Source organism: Jaculus jaculus, chromosome 4 (assembly GCF_020740685.1).
Source record: "Jaculus jaculus isolate mJacJac1 chromosome 4, mJacJac1.mat.Y.cur, whole genome shotgun sequence".
Lineage (NCBI taxonomy): Eukaryota > Metazoa > Chordata > Mammalia > Rodentia > Dipodidae > Jaculus > Jaculus jaculus.
Genome location: NC_059105.1, coordinates 99,173,438 through 99,186,042, shown reverse-complemented (window position 1 = coordinate 99,186,042; position 12,605 = coordinate 99,173,438). Strand labels below are relative to the sequence as shown.

Sequence of the window (12,605 nt, the reverse complement as noted above, 5' to 3'; positions counted from 1 at the left end):
ATATCTTTGAAATATGAGTGAAAAATCATATAAGAGTAAGGCCAATATACAATAGTTATGTTTGTGACACTTTGAATTATATTTTATATAAATCGATAAGTCTTGTTGCAAAGTAGAAAACACCCATTTTTACGTAATCTAAACTAGGCGTCAGTTGGTGTAAAAGGTTATTCTTACATCCGAAGATTAAGTTTGGAGGGTATACCTCATGCATGACCTTCTTCTTAATGGATTGACAGTGCTATATTCATTCCTAGAAAGAATCTTCCTCAGTAAAATCTGTAAATTTATGTTCTAGCTTGATCACATCTCCATTGCTACCATTTTATTCATGCCAGCATTGTTTTATTCAGGATGGTTTCAAGTACCCTATTAACAGAAATCATAATGCTCCTTTTTATCTTTGACTTATCAGCAACCATAATCTCTTTAAAAAATAAATTCTACCATGTTACTTTTCACTATGCCTCTAATTACTACTTGCTATAATCAGTAAGAAACTCACATCTCACCTTTACTGGAATGCCTTACATGACCTACTTTACCATAAAAATGGCTTTCCCTATCCTTCTGTCTGCTGAACATATTTTTTTCACAAACACACAAGACAAATTGATATTTTCTTAAAGGTTTGCATGGAAATTTTCTTTCTAGACTACAAAATATTTCCTCTCATGATCTCTTAATATCAGTGACTATAATTAATTAATAAATATTTATGTTGTATTACTTAGGATGCAATATGTTTTCACAAATATTATATATACCTTATAGAAGGTGTTTAGAAATACTGCAATATTTTATTTTTCGGAATTTGAACAATATTCTGTAAAACTCAAGAGGTGTTTTTACAGGTTAAGCACACATAAAATAAAAGCCTCTCATGCTTCACTGCCTTTTGTTCTCAGAGCAAGGGGAGCAGCAAAAGGAGTTGAAAATGTGCTAAGATTTTTTTCTTTTGATTTCTGGTTATCAGAATTCGTTTTGTAATATTTGAAAAGATAATTCAGCTAGTTAAAGTAGGAAATTTTACTCAAGTAGGGCAAACAGAATAGTGTAAAATTATAATGGACAGATTAAAAAGTTAAAGTTCATAGCTGTCATCATTTGGTGTTACATAAATTGAGAAAGTCGCTATATTTCCCACAACTAACATAAGGTGTACCCATGTGCTGTAAGCCATTTATGCTAGGTGAGCTACTAGCTTTTGTGTTACAATGAAAATGCTCAAATATTGAGTTCATAAATCCATGCAATTCAGATTTTATTATTAATCAAATTCTCCAGAATATGGAAGCCCAAAGACAACATTCCATAATTATTTCACCTCATGAGGCAAGAATCTCATCAATGAGCTAATGTCATTATTGGATTTTCATAGCTTCATGAGAAAAATGTCTTAAATTCTGAGTTGAGTTGAATAAACTAGCATGTTTTAATAAAGAATACTTGCTCTTTCAGTATTTTTATACCAAAAATATATATACTACTCAAAGTAAAAGCTTTTGGAAATGCACATGTCTTAGTCTAAAATCCCAGTTTTTAAATCTCTAGAACTGAAGTTTGAGTAAAAGTGCCTGATTCCTAATTACCTCAGATATTAGATCTCTGTTAGTAGAGGCAGTGAATTTTGTAAATGCTAAAGTTCTCTTAGAATCTTTGTCCTTTCTGTCTTTATACATCATAATTTCTAAGGAAGTAGATCTTTCTAAACATGTCTGTTTTCAGCACTGTGCCTACAATTTTTCTTTTTCACAAATACCTAAATATACCTTAGGAAATCTCAAATAAACCATCACTAAGTTTCATTACTTCTCCTCTGCTCCCCCTCCCTTATTTTCTGTTCTCTTTGCTCACATATAGAAGAAAAGGCTATAATGATAAATTGTCATTAAAGAATAACTCAGCGGTAGAAAAATTCTTAAGGAATTATGCATTTGGATTTCTAAAGTTAAGCTGTCTCAAGCCTTGAAGGATGTCAATGCAACATAGAAAGTTATGAAGGACTGTCCTATTGATGGTAAGAATAAAACAAGAGACGATCTGTGGTACCTTGATCTTACCTAAAGAAGAAATGCATTCTTTCTACTAAAATGAGGTCATGTTTCAACAATACCTGCCTTTGGTGTGAAGGCTAAGCCAGTCAGGACAATGAGGTACATGCAACTCAGGAAATAGACGTCTGGCTGTTAATAAGAATACACTTTGAGATAAAATGTAATGCAGGTGTCTTAGCAAGGCAACATGCCCTATCTTATTCTAAAAGTTTTTATTTTCTTTTCTCTTAAAGTTAGAAGAAACAGCATGTGAAAATGTACTTTGTCAAAGAACATTACCTTTTCTTCTCTAAAAAATATAGGTACTAGGCTGGAGGGATGGTTTAATGGTTAAGGTGTTTGCCTGCAGAGCCAAAGGACCCAAGTTCAATCCCCCAGGAACCATGTTAGCCAGATGCACAAGGAGGCACACACATCTGGAGTTCCTTTGCAGTGGCTAGAGGACCTGGTGTGCCCATTTTCTCTCTCCCTCCCTCCCTCCCACTTTCCTTCCCTCCATCTTTCTCTGACAAATAAATGCATAATCAATTATTTAAATAAATATTACTTAAAAATACATATCTTATCCATATGTAAATAGAAATGTTCTTGCACACATGACTGTCTTAGTCTTATGTCAGAGAATAAAATTATACCAAAAATCCAATAGTAAGAATACAGTAATCAAAGTGATTAATTCTGTAGGTAAAAACACCTGTGGAAAAAAATTGTTGGATTTTTGGCTTATTTTGGAAAATTTGAGAAGAAATCCACCATTATTCAACAACTTCATGTTATGCCAGTTATCTGATAGTTTTTCTTTTCATTTAGGCTTTAGTCAACGTCACCAACTAGCTTTGTTAGGAAACACTGCCAAATATATTGGGTTTATCAGTATGTAGTTGAACCAATAAGAGAAAAAAGGGGGCAAGAATAGGGAGAGCAGAAAGGAGAAAGGCACAGAGATAGGTGAACAGAAAGAGGTCAGAGAGAGAAAAGAAAGTGAGACGGAGGAATAGAAAGGAGAACTAAGAGGTAGGAGGATCTCCATGAGTCTGAGGCTACCTTGAGACTACATAGTGAATTCCAGGTCAACCTAGGCTACAGTGAGACAAGAAAAAAAAAAAAAGTGAACTAAATTTTAATACCTCCAATTCCAGAATATAGCAATAAATAATATATATGCTCTAACTTGTTGTTGTTATGACAGAGGGTAAAGGAGGGCATAAAATCATATATGAAAGGAAAATGTAAGTCTAAACTTGTGAAGACAACTCATGTAAGAATACTCTCTATAGTAGGAGCATGTGAAGTTCGCAGGTCCAAGTATATTTGTTCTCACGCATAACAGAACCTTCTGAAGGTGGCGTTCTTCTTCCTAAGGTGGAAGGTTCCTTTGTGCATGGCGAAATTACCAAGTACAAGGGAAGGTTACTTTATGAGAAAGCATAGAATAGCCAGAACTCAATACTATTGTAAGCCTGACAATTTGAAAAACAAAAAAAGTTATTCAGGTAAATAAAATTATTGGCACAGACGAGAGTTCATCAAAGAATAATTTTAATCAAATGATTTTACAGATCATTCCATATTTTCCATTATTTAGTATTTAAATACGAGAAGATTCTCCTGGGAAACTAAAACTATTTTTTTTTTCTTTCTATATAACTGGACTGGCAAATTTTCTCAAATCTGTAGACCACAGGGCTGAGAAGTCCTCTCTATGTCTGTAAGCTAAATTTGGGATAAGCAATTCACTTGAAAATCAAGATCAGCTTCACAAAGCAGATAAGAGTGGGCAATAGCACTTTTATGTGTGTTTGGTCAGAATAATTTTACCCCCCACCCTTAAAGAATATATAAAACCAACCCTTACTTATTTATTTTCTTGGTGCATCAGATTCTTGCTAATTTTGTCATTATTTGTAAGTTAAATTTGGTTGAGCTACACTTTCTTCTGGAAGTTTAAGAAAATTTTCTGTACTATCTAAACTTTGGAAGTTTTCCCATGCCTATATTCTCATTAACTCATCATAAGTCTGTGCAAGTTTTTGCTTTCACTTTTCTTTACCATTCTTACTTTATAGAAATAATTTAAGATGTTTCAGATGCATTCTAAATAGGTACTTCACAAGCAAGTACTCAGCATAGGGTTTCTCACTGGGGTTTTTTTGGTCATATTTTTTCAGAAAGACAGTAATAAAAACTGTACATATTTCATATATAGTTAATAAAAATGAAAGTTTTATTAATAAAAGTTGTAATTAATTTTTAAGCCAGAGGAATATTTTTCTGTAGACATTTAAAGAAAGTACTGTATTGAGCAAGCTATAAACATGAATTTAACATCTGAATGTGTTCCACTTATTGCGACATTCATTTGACTGATGATGTGATGTTGGTATAACCATGCTTAAATTTTAGTATTAATCTTACTTGCTTTGAATGGATCCATCTAGTATGAAGACAAGTTTTTCCTTTGTAAAATAATTGTTTTGACAGATGGCTATGGAAGATAGAGTAGTACCAGTGTCTGACAGGTACCCTTTCCTACACAAAATCCCTAGAATGAGGTAGGGGTAAAAAATATCCGGGTACATTTCATATAAGACATAAAAGTAAACTTTAGAAATATAAAGATGATAGTGTAAACATGATGAAGGTCATATTAATAGATGAACTGAAAAGCCGATATGGAGGTCCTGCAACATTACCCTTCATACAGAAGACTAAATCATTTTCCCTTCAAGTAACATTAAATGGAGTTTATCTTTATGGCATGCTCTAGGCTCTGGCAAGAAATTGACAATATCTCTACCTTGAAAGATAAGTAGCATATACAAAGTATCAACCTATGGCTAAAGTTATAAAGTTATCCATTCATGAACTACCATAAGATCTTTCATATTCACTTAAATATAAACAATAACACCCTCTTCTTAATAATTCTAGAGTCTCTAATCATTTTGTTCATATTCTCATATTTCTCCCCATGCCAAATTATAATTACATCTATAATCAGGTTGTTAAAAGTTTCTTTAAATTACTTTTAAAGTACAAATATTTCCATAAGGTATTTATTATGCAGTTATAAGAAAAAAAAAACATTTATTTTAAGACTATAATTTTTGCAGATTTGGTGGTACATGCCTATAATTCCTGAATTCGGGGGGCAGAGTTAGGAAGGTCAGGAGTTCAAGGCCAGACTGTAGTCCATGAAACCTTGCTTTAAAAAAGCCAAATGAAGTAAAGAAAAAAAAAAAATCAGTGTAATAATGAAGAAAAACAAATCATTAGTTTGGCTTCAGAGAGGTTAATTTCTTTGAAAATAAGCCCTGATGTGGGTTCATCCTCTTCCTCAGTTCATATTTTACAATCTTTTTCACTTTTAAACCTTTTTATCCTTTTTTTTCTGAAATGCTTTCTTACTTTTCTAACACATTTACTGTTTTCTTCAGGTTCTCATTGGCTCTGTTGCATATTAGGCAATATCATTTTAAATTTGGGGGATGGAGAGGAAACACACTCAGGATAGAAGTGTCTTCAAAGGAAAACTCTCATAGTGTGTAAACAAATGTAAGGCGTCAAGAACTGCAGTGCTTCCTTCTTTGAGAGAAGGAAGAAGAAAACTGCAGCACCCATGCTGTCACCATGATTACCTGGTCTTAAACAGAGACAGAGTAACATGACAGTAGCAGACGAACTGAAGTTTTTTGAGCATTGGTCTTCACATCTTATTTGGCCCAAGTATTTGAAACAGTGTAGACAATATGTAGTTTTCCTTATCCCTTTTCAGAGAAGTTGATATATTTCTAAAATGCTTATTTTCTAAGTCTTAAGCCTTAGCAAGTAATACTTTAATATAATGTATTATTGTAATATATGATAAATCGGTTGATCTTTAGTGATTATCCTCTGCTTTTGTTAAGAGTTACAGCACATTTCATTTCCCAGTTGTGGCTGAATCTAATGAGAATTGAAATATGCATTACTTTCTGTGAAAAGCAACATACACTAGCTAAACCACATGCAATTAATGAACAAGTGGTATGTATGGGCTCAACCCAAAACATACAAGTTAGTTTCAAGTAATTTTCTATTTACAAAATGTTTTGGCATTGACTCACAAACTTACATAGGGAAGAATGCATACTAAGAGCAACAGCAACATCCTCTAGCTAGTCCATGAAGGGTAAGAAGATACTCAGTACTCCTCTCTAAGGATTTGGAGAGATGCAGCTAGTTCTTGCACTGTAAACTCACCGGTGTTTTCACATGACTCTTTCACTCTTCAAGGACCATTGGCATGAGCTTGAAGAAAGTTACATCTCATTAACCTCTTTCTGAGTCTATATTCCCACATCTTTCACTTCCAGCACTTCAGTGGGGGACGTTTGTCATAATGCAGCAGCAGTTTCTTTTTCTAACCTTTAACAAGATGATTTCTTCCTTTCTTTCTTCCTTCATTTATTTCTTCCTTCTTTCCTTTCTTTTTTCTTCTTTTTTCAAATATGAGGATGACCTTTTCACTTTTTATAACTAATTATGGCAATATCTATTCTGTTCTAAATCTTGAGGTTTGGCTTAAATATGTATAATAGTGGTTAAGTGCTGATCTACCATTATTTTGGCATGTACTATATGAGAAAGTATTTCTTATGAGGATTTTTACATATAATCAAGATTGAAATAAACTATGAAAACTAACAATTATTTTCCAAGTTATGTACATCATCCTACATGTCTCTCTACTTCTTGGAATTAAATTGGAACTAAAAATCATCCTATAGGTTAATTTCCTGTCTCACAAGAAAGCTGAAGTGTTTATATTTAACTTTTTATTGCACATAATATTCTCCTCAGGAGTCCATTCCCTTGCTGGTAGCAGCAGCAAGACCTCACAGAAACACACACAGCCCTGAGGACTGAGCTCTGGAGGAGGTCAAATTGCTGGGGACTGGGAACTTCTGCAGGCAGAGCCAGTGGCTGTAGTCTGCCAGGGCCATTCTATTTTGCCAGCACACAGCTGCATTCTGCTTCTCTCCTCCAGTCCAACTTCAAACGTTCTTCCAGAGAAAGGTTGAGAGGCAACTGTGCCAGATCAAAGCCATCATCATTTCAAGTTACAGCTACGTGCTCCCATTTTATCAGCACGGTTTTCAGACATTCAAACAGTAGCTTCAAGGTGAGTTCAGCAAGTTCAGAAGCTGAGATGAGGTGCCAGTGATATATTTAAAAGATTATCACTGGTAATTGTGAGATTTTCCTAAGCAACTTATACCAGTGCCACTCCTGGTAAAGGAAATGACTAGATTTGCTGGAAGATTGGAAGATGGAAACCTGGCTACCCCTAGTTGATTGAGCAGAAACACTACAACTCACTCTGTTCCTGCTTATAATGACAAATATTTCTGGTCACTTCATAATTTGTTTCACATAAGCAAAAGCATTGAATCCCTTAATGTAAAATCTGGCTTATTTGCTTGTCACTGGGTACTTTTTGTTCGTTTCTTTCTTCTATTTTTCATAATTAAGCTGAAAGGCTGAACTGTATTCGTCAGTATGAGCTCATTTCATGATAAAAACAATACATAGACTATATCTATGATACTTCTGATTTTACTTTAAGCAGTTAACCATTCCAAGCCCAGTATCAGTATCCAAAGTATTCATCTATTTTCTCCCCATTTTTAACCCGTGCACCTCTTGTCAAAAATTGTTAAACTGGCCCAGGATTTCCAGGCTCCAGGGTCAAAAGTTTCAGAATGCTGTTTTATTATCATTCCAATCTTCCTCTCTTAGAGCCTCACAACCCTTCTCCTCTCAACTTCTACCATTCACCAGATGCTTGGCGATAAGCAAGAGCAACGCCAGGCTGGAGAAAGGAGCTTAGCGGTTGGCAAGGTACTCTGGTGCTGGGTCACAGACCTTCCCAATCAAGAGAGCCAAGTTCGAGCAGGTGCGTGCGCCCTGAAGCTACTTGAGCGCTTGTCTGCTGGCAACGCAAATATCGCCTAAGTCAGCCAGCTAAGGGGATAACAAGACGCGATAGGCTGGAGTGAACTCATACCCTTTTCCCTAGATCTTTGCATGCACCAGGTAGGAAGTTAACCAAGGAGCTAAGTTAAGGGAGGACTCTCTCCTGAAACAGACCAAACTGAGCCCCCAAAAGCTCGCAGCTGAGAGTCAGCGCGGAGGGAAGTCTCCCGGAAATATGTATCCTGATTCCAGCATCTGCAGCGCTAAGGATGCGCGGGTACAAGCCACAGCCAAGTCCAAAAGCTCCCACCGAAAACAAAGTCAGGACCGGCCAAGGACCAAAGGAACAAAACAAACCAAAGCTGTAGGGATGCCTAAGGCTCTGGCATTTGACTCAGAAATCCCTCAGCACCTCTCTCTCCCAAGAGGACAGCACACAGCGGCCAACCCGTCCCAGGGAGAGGGGCTGCTAGACTTAAGTTTCCCACTCACTCACCTGCCAGCATCGCCCAGCAGGAAAGCCAAAGGAGGAAGGGGACAGAAAGATGGGGGCTCATTCACCTTACCTTGGTTGGCTCCCGCGGTCAGCACCTTAGCGACAGGCAATAATCCCGAGAGAGTGAGTAAGGCAAGGAGCCACTCGGACATGGTGGTGGCCCGGTGGAGAAGCCTGCGCTGGGGACGGCTCCGCGACACCCTCGGCCTCGCGGCGGCTCGGCGCCCGGGTTGGAGCAGCGTCATTTACAAATGTCACTGGAAATTCTTCGGCTCAGTGAGTCCAGCTCGTCCGCCTTCCCCTGCCTGGAGCAGGATGTGCAAGGTGGAGGGATGGATGCGCGCGTGCGGAGGGAGCGTGTGTGAGCGCGAGCAGAGCGAGCGAGCGAGGCGCTCTGTGTCTTGACTTTTCAATGCAGGGTACGTCTGATCTTACATCACGCAAGAGGGGCAGTGAGGGATGCCAGCGGATGGGGATTCACTGATTAATCGCCGAGGCCACCGCACACCCCTCCGTCTCCGTCGTTCACATCAATCACATCTATGCCTTAGTGAGAGGCATTTAACACAACAGGAAAATACCGCCGCAACGGAGAACGCCACAAATCACAGTTATGTCAGTCTCCTTGAAGGGAAAGTAACTCCGGGTTGCATCTAAGGGGATTTGGGGCTTTGGAGGAGGGGGACGCGGGCACAGGAGCGAGCCAGTCAGGCGCCTAGAATGCTCCCTGGTCTCAGCCAGCGAAGGGTGACCGCTGAGGGCCTAGCTCCCTCCCCGCACAGCGGATCCAACGCCTTCCCTCCTTCCAGAGCTCACAAGCCAAGAATCCTACTCGCAGAGGGAAATGGTTTCCGCCACTCCACGCAGACTGCAAAGCTTCCCCAACTGCACTTTTAACTTTTTATGCTGAGTAGCACCTGGGGACAGAGATGCTAAACCGAGTGACTCAGCAGAAACCCAAACCCCCAAAGTCAGTAACCATTAAAAAAGAAAATTAAAAAAAGCAAGGTGAATGAAAACTGCTACTGAGGCACAGGACACAGTCAAGCCAGGATAAAGTCAGAATGTAAAATAATACTATAATTATTAAAACCAGTTTTAAGGGAACGTTTGTTATTACTTTGGGATGACAGTGTGAGAACTTTCTGAAACTTTCAGCCACATCAAGATGAATCAGTGGAATGTATATGTATATAAGTATATGTATGTGTATCTATAGTGTAAGTTGTTGTTGTGACCATTTAACTCCTCAACATCTTTCATTTTAATGCACCATCCACAAATGGTTGTGGAGGTAAAACTGAAATGCTAGTTGAAGGCTGACTTTCATAGTAACAATGGTAACTTTGTTAAAGTACAAGTTGGAAAATATATTTAATATTTTCAAATGAGAAGAAATGAGCAGGAAAACTAAGAAAGAAAACAAACTAAGGATAAAGGTAGTTGAGAGCAAAAGAAAGATATCATTTCATGCATTGTACTCGTTGACATAGCTGCATGCTAGAATTATGAGCAAGTGGTAGTAAGAGAGCAAAGTACTGACCCATCTTGGGGTGCTCTAAAATAGAAGTCACGAAAATCAGACCAGATTGAGACTGTAGAAGTAGCTCTGGAGAACACTGACAGAACCTGAAAAAGTTGCCTTTTCTACTTATTGTGGTTAAAAATATGAGTTTGAGCTCAAATTTCCACATGTAAAATGTTAATTATAAATCAAGTCATTCAGAATCTAGCATATAATTATGTCTAGAACTTGAAGGTGTATGCCTTTTCCCTTTCTACTTGTATATAATATTTGCCAAACTTCTCTTACTGTTTCATAATATAATATGAACAGTGTAACGTTGTTTCCTATTAATTTCCCATCACAAATTTACCAACTTTGGAAAAGTGATGAAGTTCAAAGAATGAGGATTTTGAATGAGGTGCAAAGTAACAATTTTTTTCTTTCTGAAGGCTACACAGACTTCTGTGTCCTGTTCCTTGGGACAAAGTGAGTAGATACTTTTCCTACATGAGTCTATGTGGTCAACTGGGAGGTTGCTAATGAGAAAATTCCCTTCCCATTCATATCTACAAGAAAATTAAGAATCCTCACAAGCCATGCCAAAACACACCAGGCGCTTCCTCCCGTATGTTGGTAGCTGGTGTCCTCCCCTTTACATTACACGCTGGAGCAAAGCAGCCAATCCACAGATCGACTGCCCTGCATTGAGCACAGTGGTGAAAACCAGGGGCATCCCCTCTACAGTCCAGTGACTGTTAAGGTCACTTTCAGCTTGAAATGGGAAGAGCCAGGGGAGATAATGAGAGAAGTAAAAGCACAGGAGATGTGGTATTCTAAATATATTGCATTCTAAATATGTAGTGTTCCCTCAAAATCAGACTGTCTTATCCAGGAGACAGAGTATAAACAATGTAGTCTCTCAGATCACTTGCCCTACTTTTCTCTTCTGTGAATGGAAGTAACTGGAGACTGCATAGCCCACACACTGGATAGGAGAGTAAAGTAAAATAAGATTTTAAAAAAATATTTTAGTTACTTATTTGAGAGAGAGAGAAAGAAAGAGTGAGAAAGAGAGAATGGACACTCCAGGGCCTCCGGCCACTGCAAAGTAGCTCCAGACACATGCACCACTTTGTGCATTTGGCTTATGTGGGTCCTGGGGAATCAAACCAGGGTGCTATGGCTATGCAGACAAGCACCTTAACTGCTAAGCCATCCCTCCAGCCACAAAATAAGAATATTTAAATAATTGTAAATCAAACCACCAGTCAAGAGTGGCCCATGACTCAAAGACAGTGCTCTGAAGTAATGCAAGAAATGTGGCACCTGCTCATATAGAGGCCAGTGCACCATGGAAACTTTCTGGCTGACTATGTCGGATTTCCATTGGCCATTGGGAGCACATTTACATGAAGCCTCATCTACAAAACAAAGGTGGGGGGGAGCACTGGAAGTTTAATGTAAGACAGCAAGTGATTAACAAAGGACTAAATGCTTTCAAATCTCTACAGCTGTGTGATGAGTATACAGATAACCTTTACTGGAATAACACATGAAAGGATGCTTGTCAAAAGGAACACTGAAGTCATAGCTTCCAAATAAAAGACACAGATTCATGTACACACCAACACACCCATAATGTAAACACAACAGGTTAAAAATAAAACAATTGTGATTCATTAAGCCAAAATTGGTCAATATAGAAGTGAGAAGGGATAAAATTGACTGTTACATATCAAATGATTTTCATTTTTACAGACAAGTTCTCAAGTTTGGTTACTACATGTACCACTCTAGTTAGCCTGTGGGCTTCAGTAATCTCCTGGCTCCACCTTCACTGCTATAGTTTCTTTTGTTGTTGTTTGTTTGTTTGTTTTTTGAGGTAGAGTTTCACTCTAGTACAAGCTGATGTGGAATTCACAATGTAGTCTCAGGGTAGCCTTGAACTCATGGCTACCTTTGCCTCCTGCTTGCTGGGATTAAAGTTGTATACCACCACACCGGGCTTTCATTGCTATAATTGTAATCACAGGTACTTAAGCTATGTTGTGCCTGCCTGTATTCACGTGGATGGGTGCTGAGGAACTGAATTTGGCCTGGCAGGCTTATAAGCAAACACTTTTGATCACTGAGCCTTCTCCACAGCTCCTGAAACTATTTTTATACATTCGTTCCTAGAAACATCAACTGAAATTAATAACTTTGTCAAAGGAGATATTATGAGTGGCTTTCAAGAAGACAGGAAGAATTCTAAGACAGATTTGAGCTCTAATTAAATTAATAAATTATTCTTAGGTTTTGAATGAATACCTCATTTTAATGTATTATAAAGATAATCAAAAACATAAAAATGTTTCTTTGATACTTTTATGTCTCTATAATATATACTTTCATGAAAAAGAATATTGATGAACTATACTATTAGTGGAAAGAAAATAGCTAAATTAACTTTTTAAATCTTGTTTGTTCTTAGTGTCCATTATAATTTGTTCATTCTAATCAGTTTTATTAACACTGACAAGTTAAATAAATTAATTAATCAAACTATAGAAAAGTATTCAATTTCTCAATGTGACAAATTAAAGTA

The 12,605-nt window shown here is 37.5% G+C and overlaps 1 protein-coding gene across 1 annotated transcript in view; it reads right to left on the bottom strand.

Annotated features, from left to right (window-relative positions):
* The window catches only part of Lrp1b (LDL receptor related protein 1B), a 2,087,209-nt gene extending 2,078,433 nt beyond the window's left edge, over positions 1-8,776 (bottom strand). Inside the window, exon 1 of the mRNA XM_045147485.1 lies at positions 8,582-8,776. Coding sequence (XP_045003420.1) covers positions 8,582-8,756 — 175 coding nt within the window. The 5' untranslated portion in view covers positions 8,757-8,776. The remainder of the gene's footprint in view (positions 1-8,581) is intronic.
* Between the last annotated feature and the right edge of the window lie 3,829 nt (positions 8,777-12,605).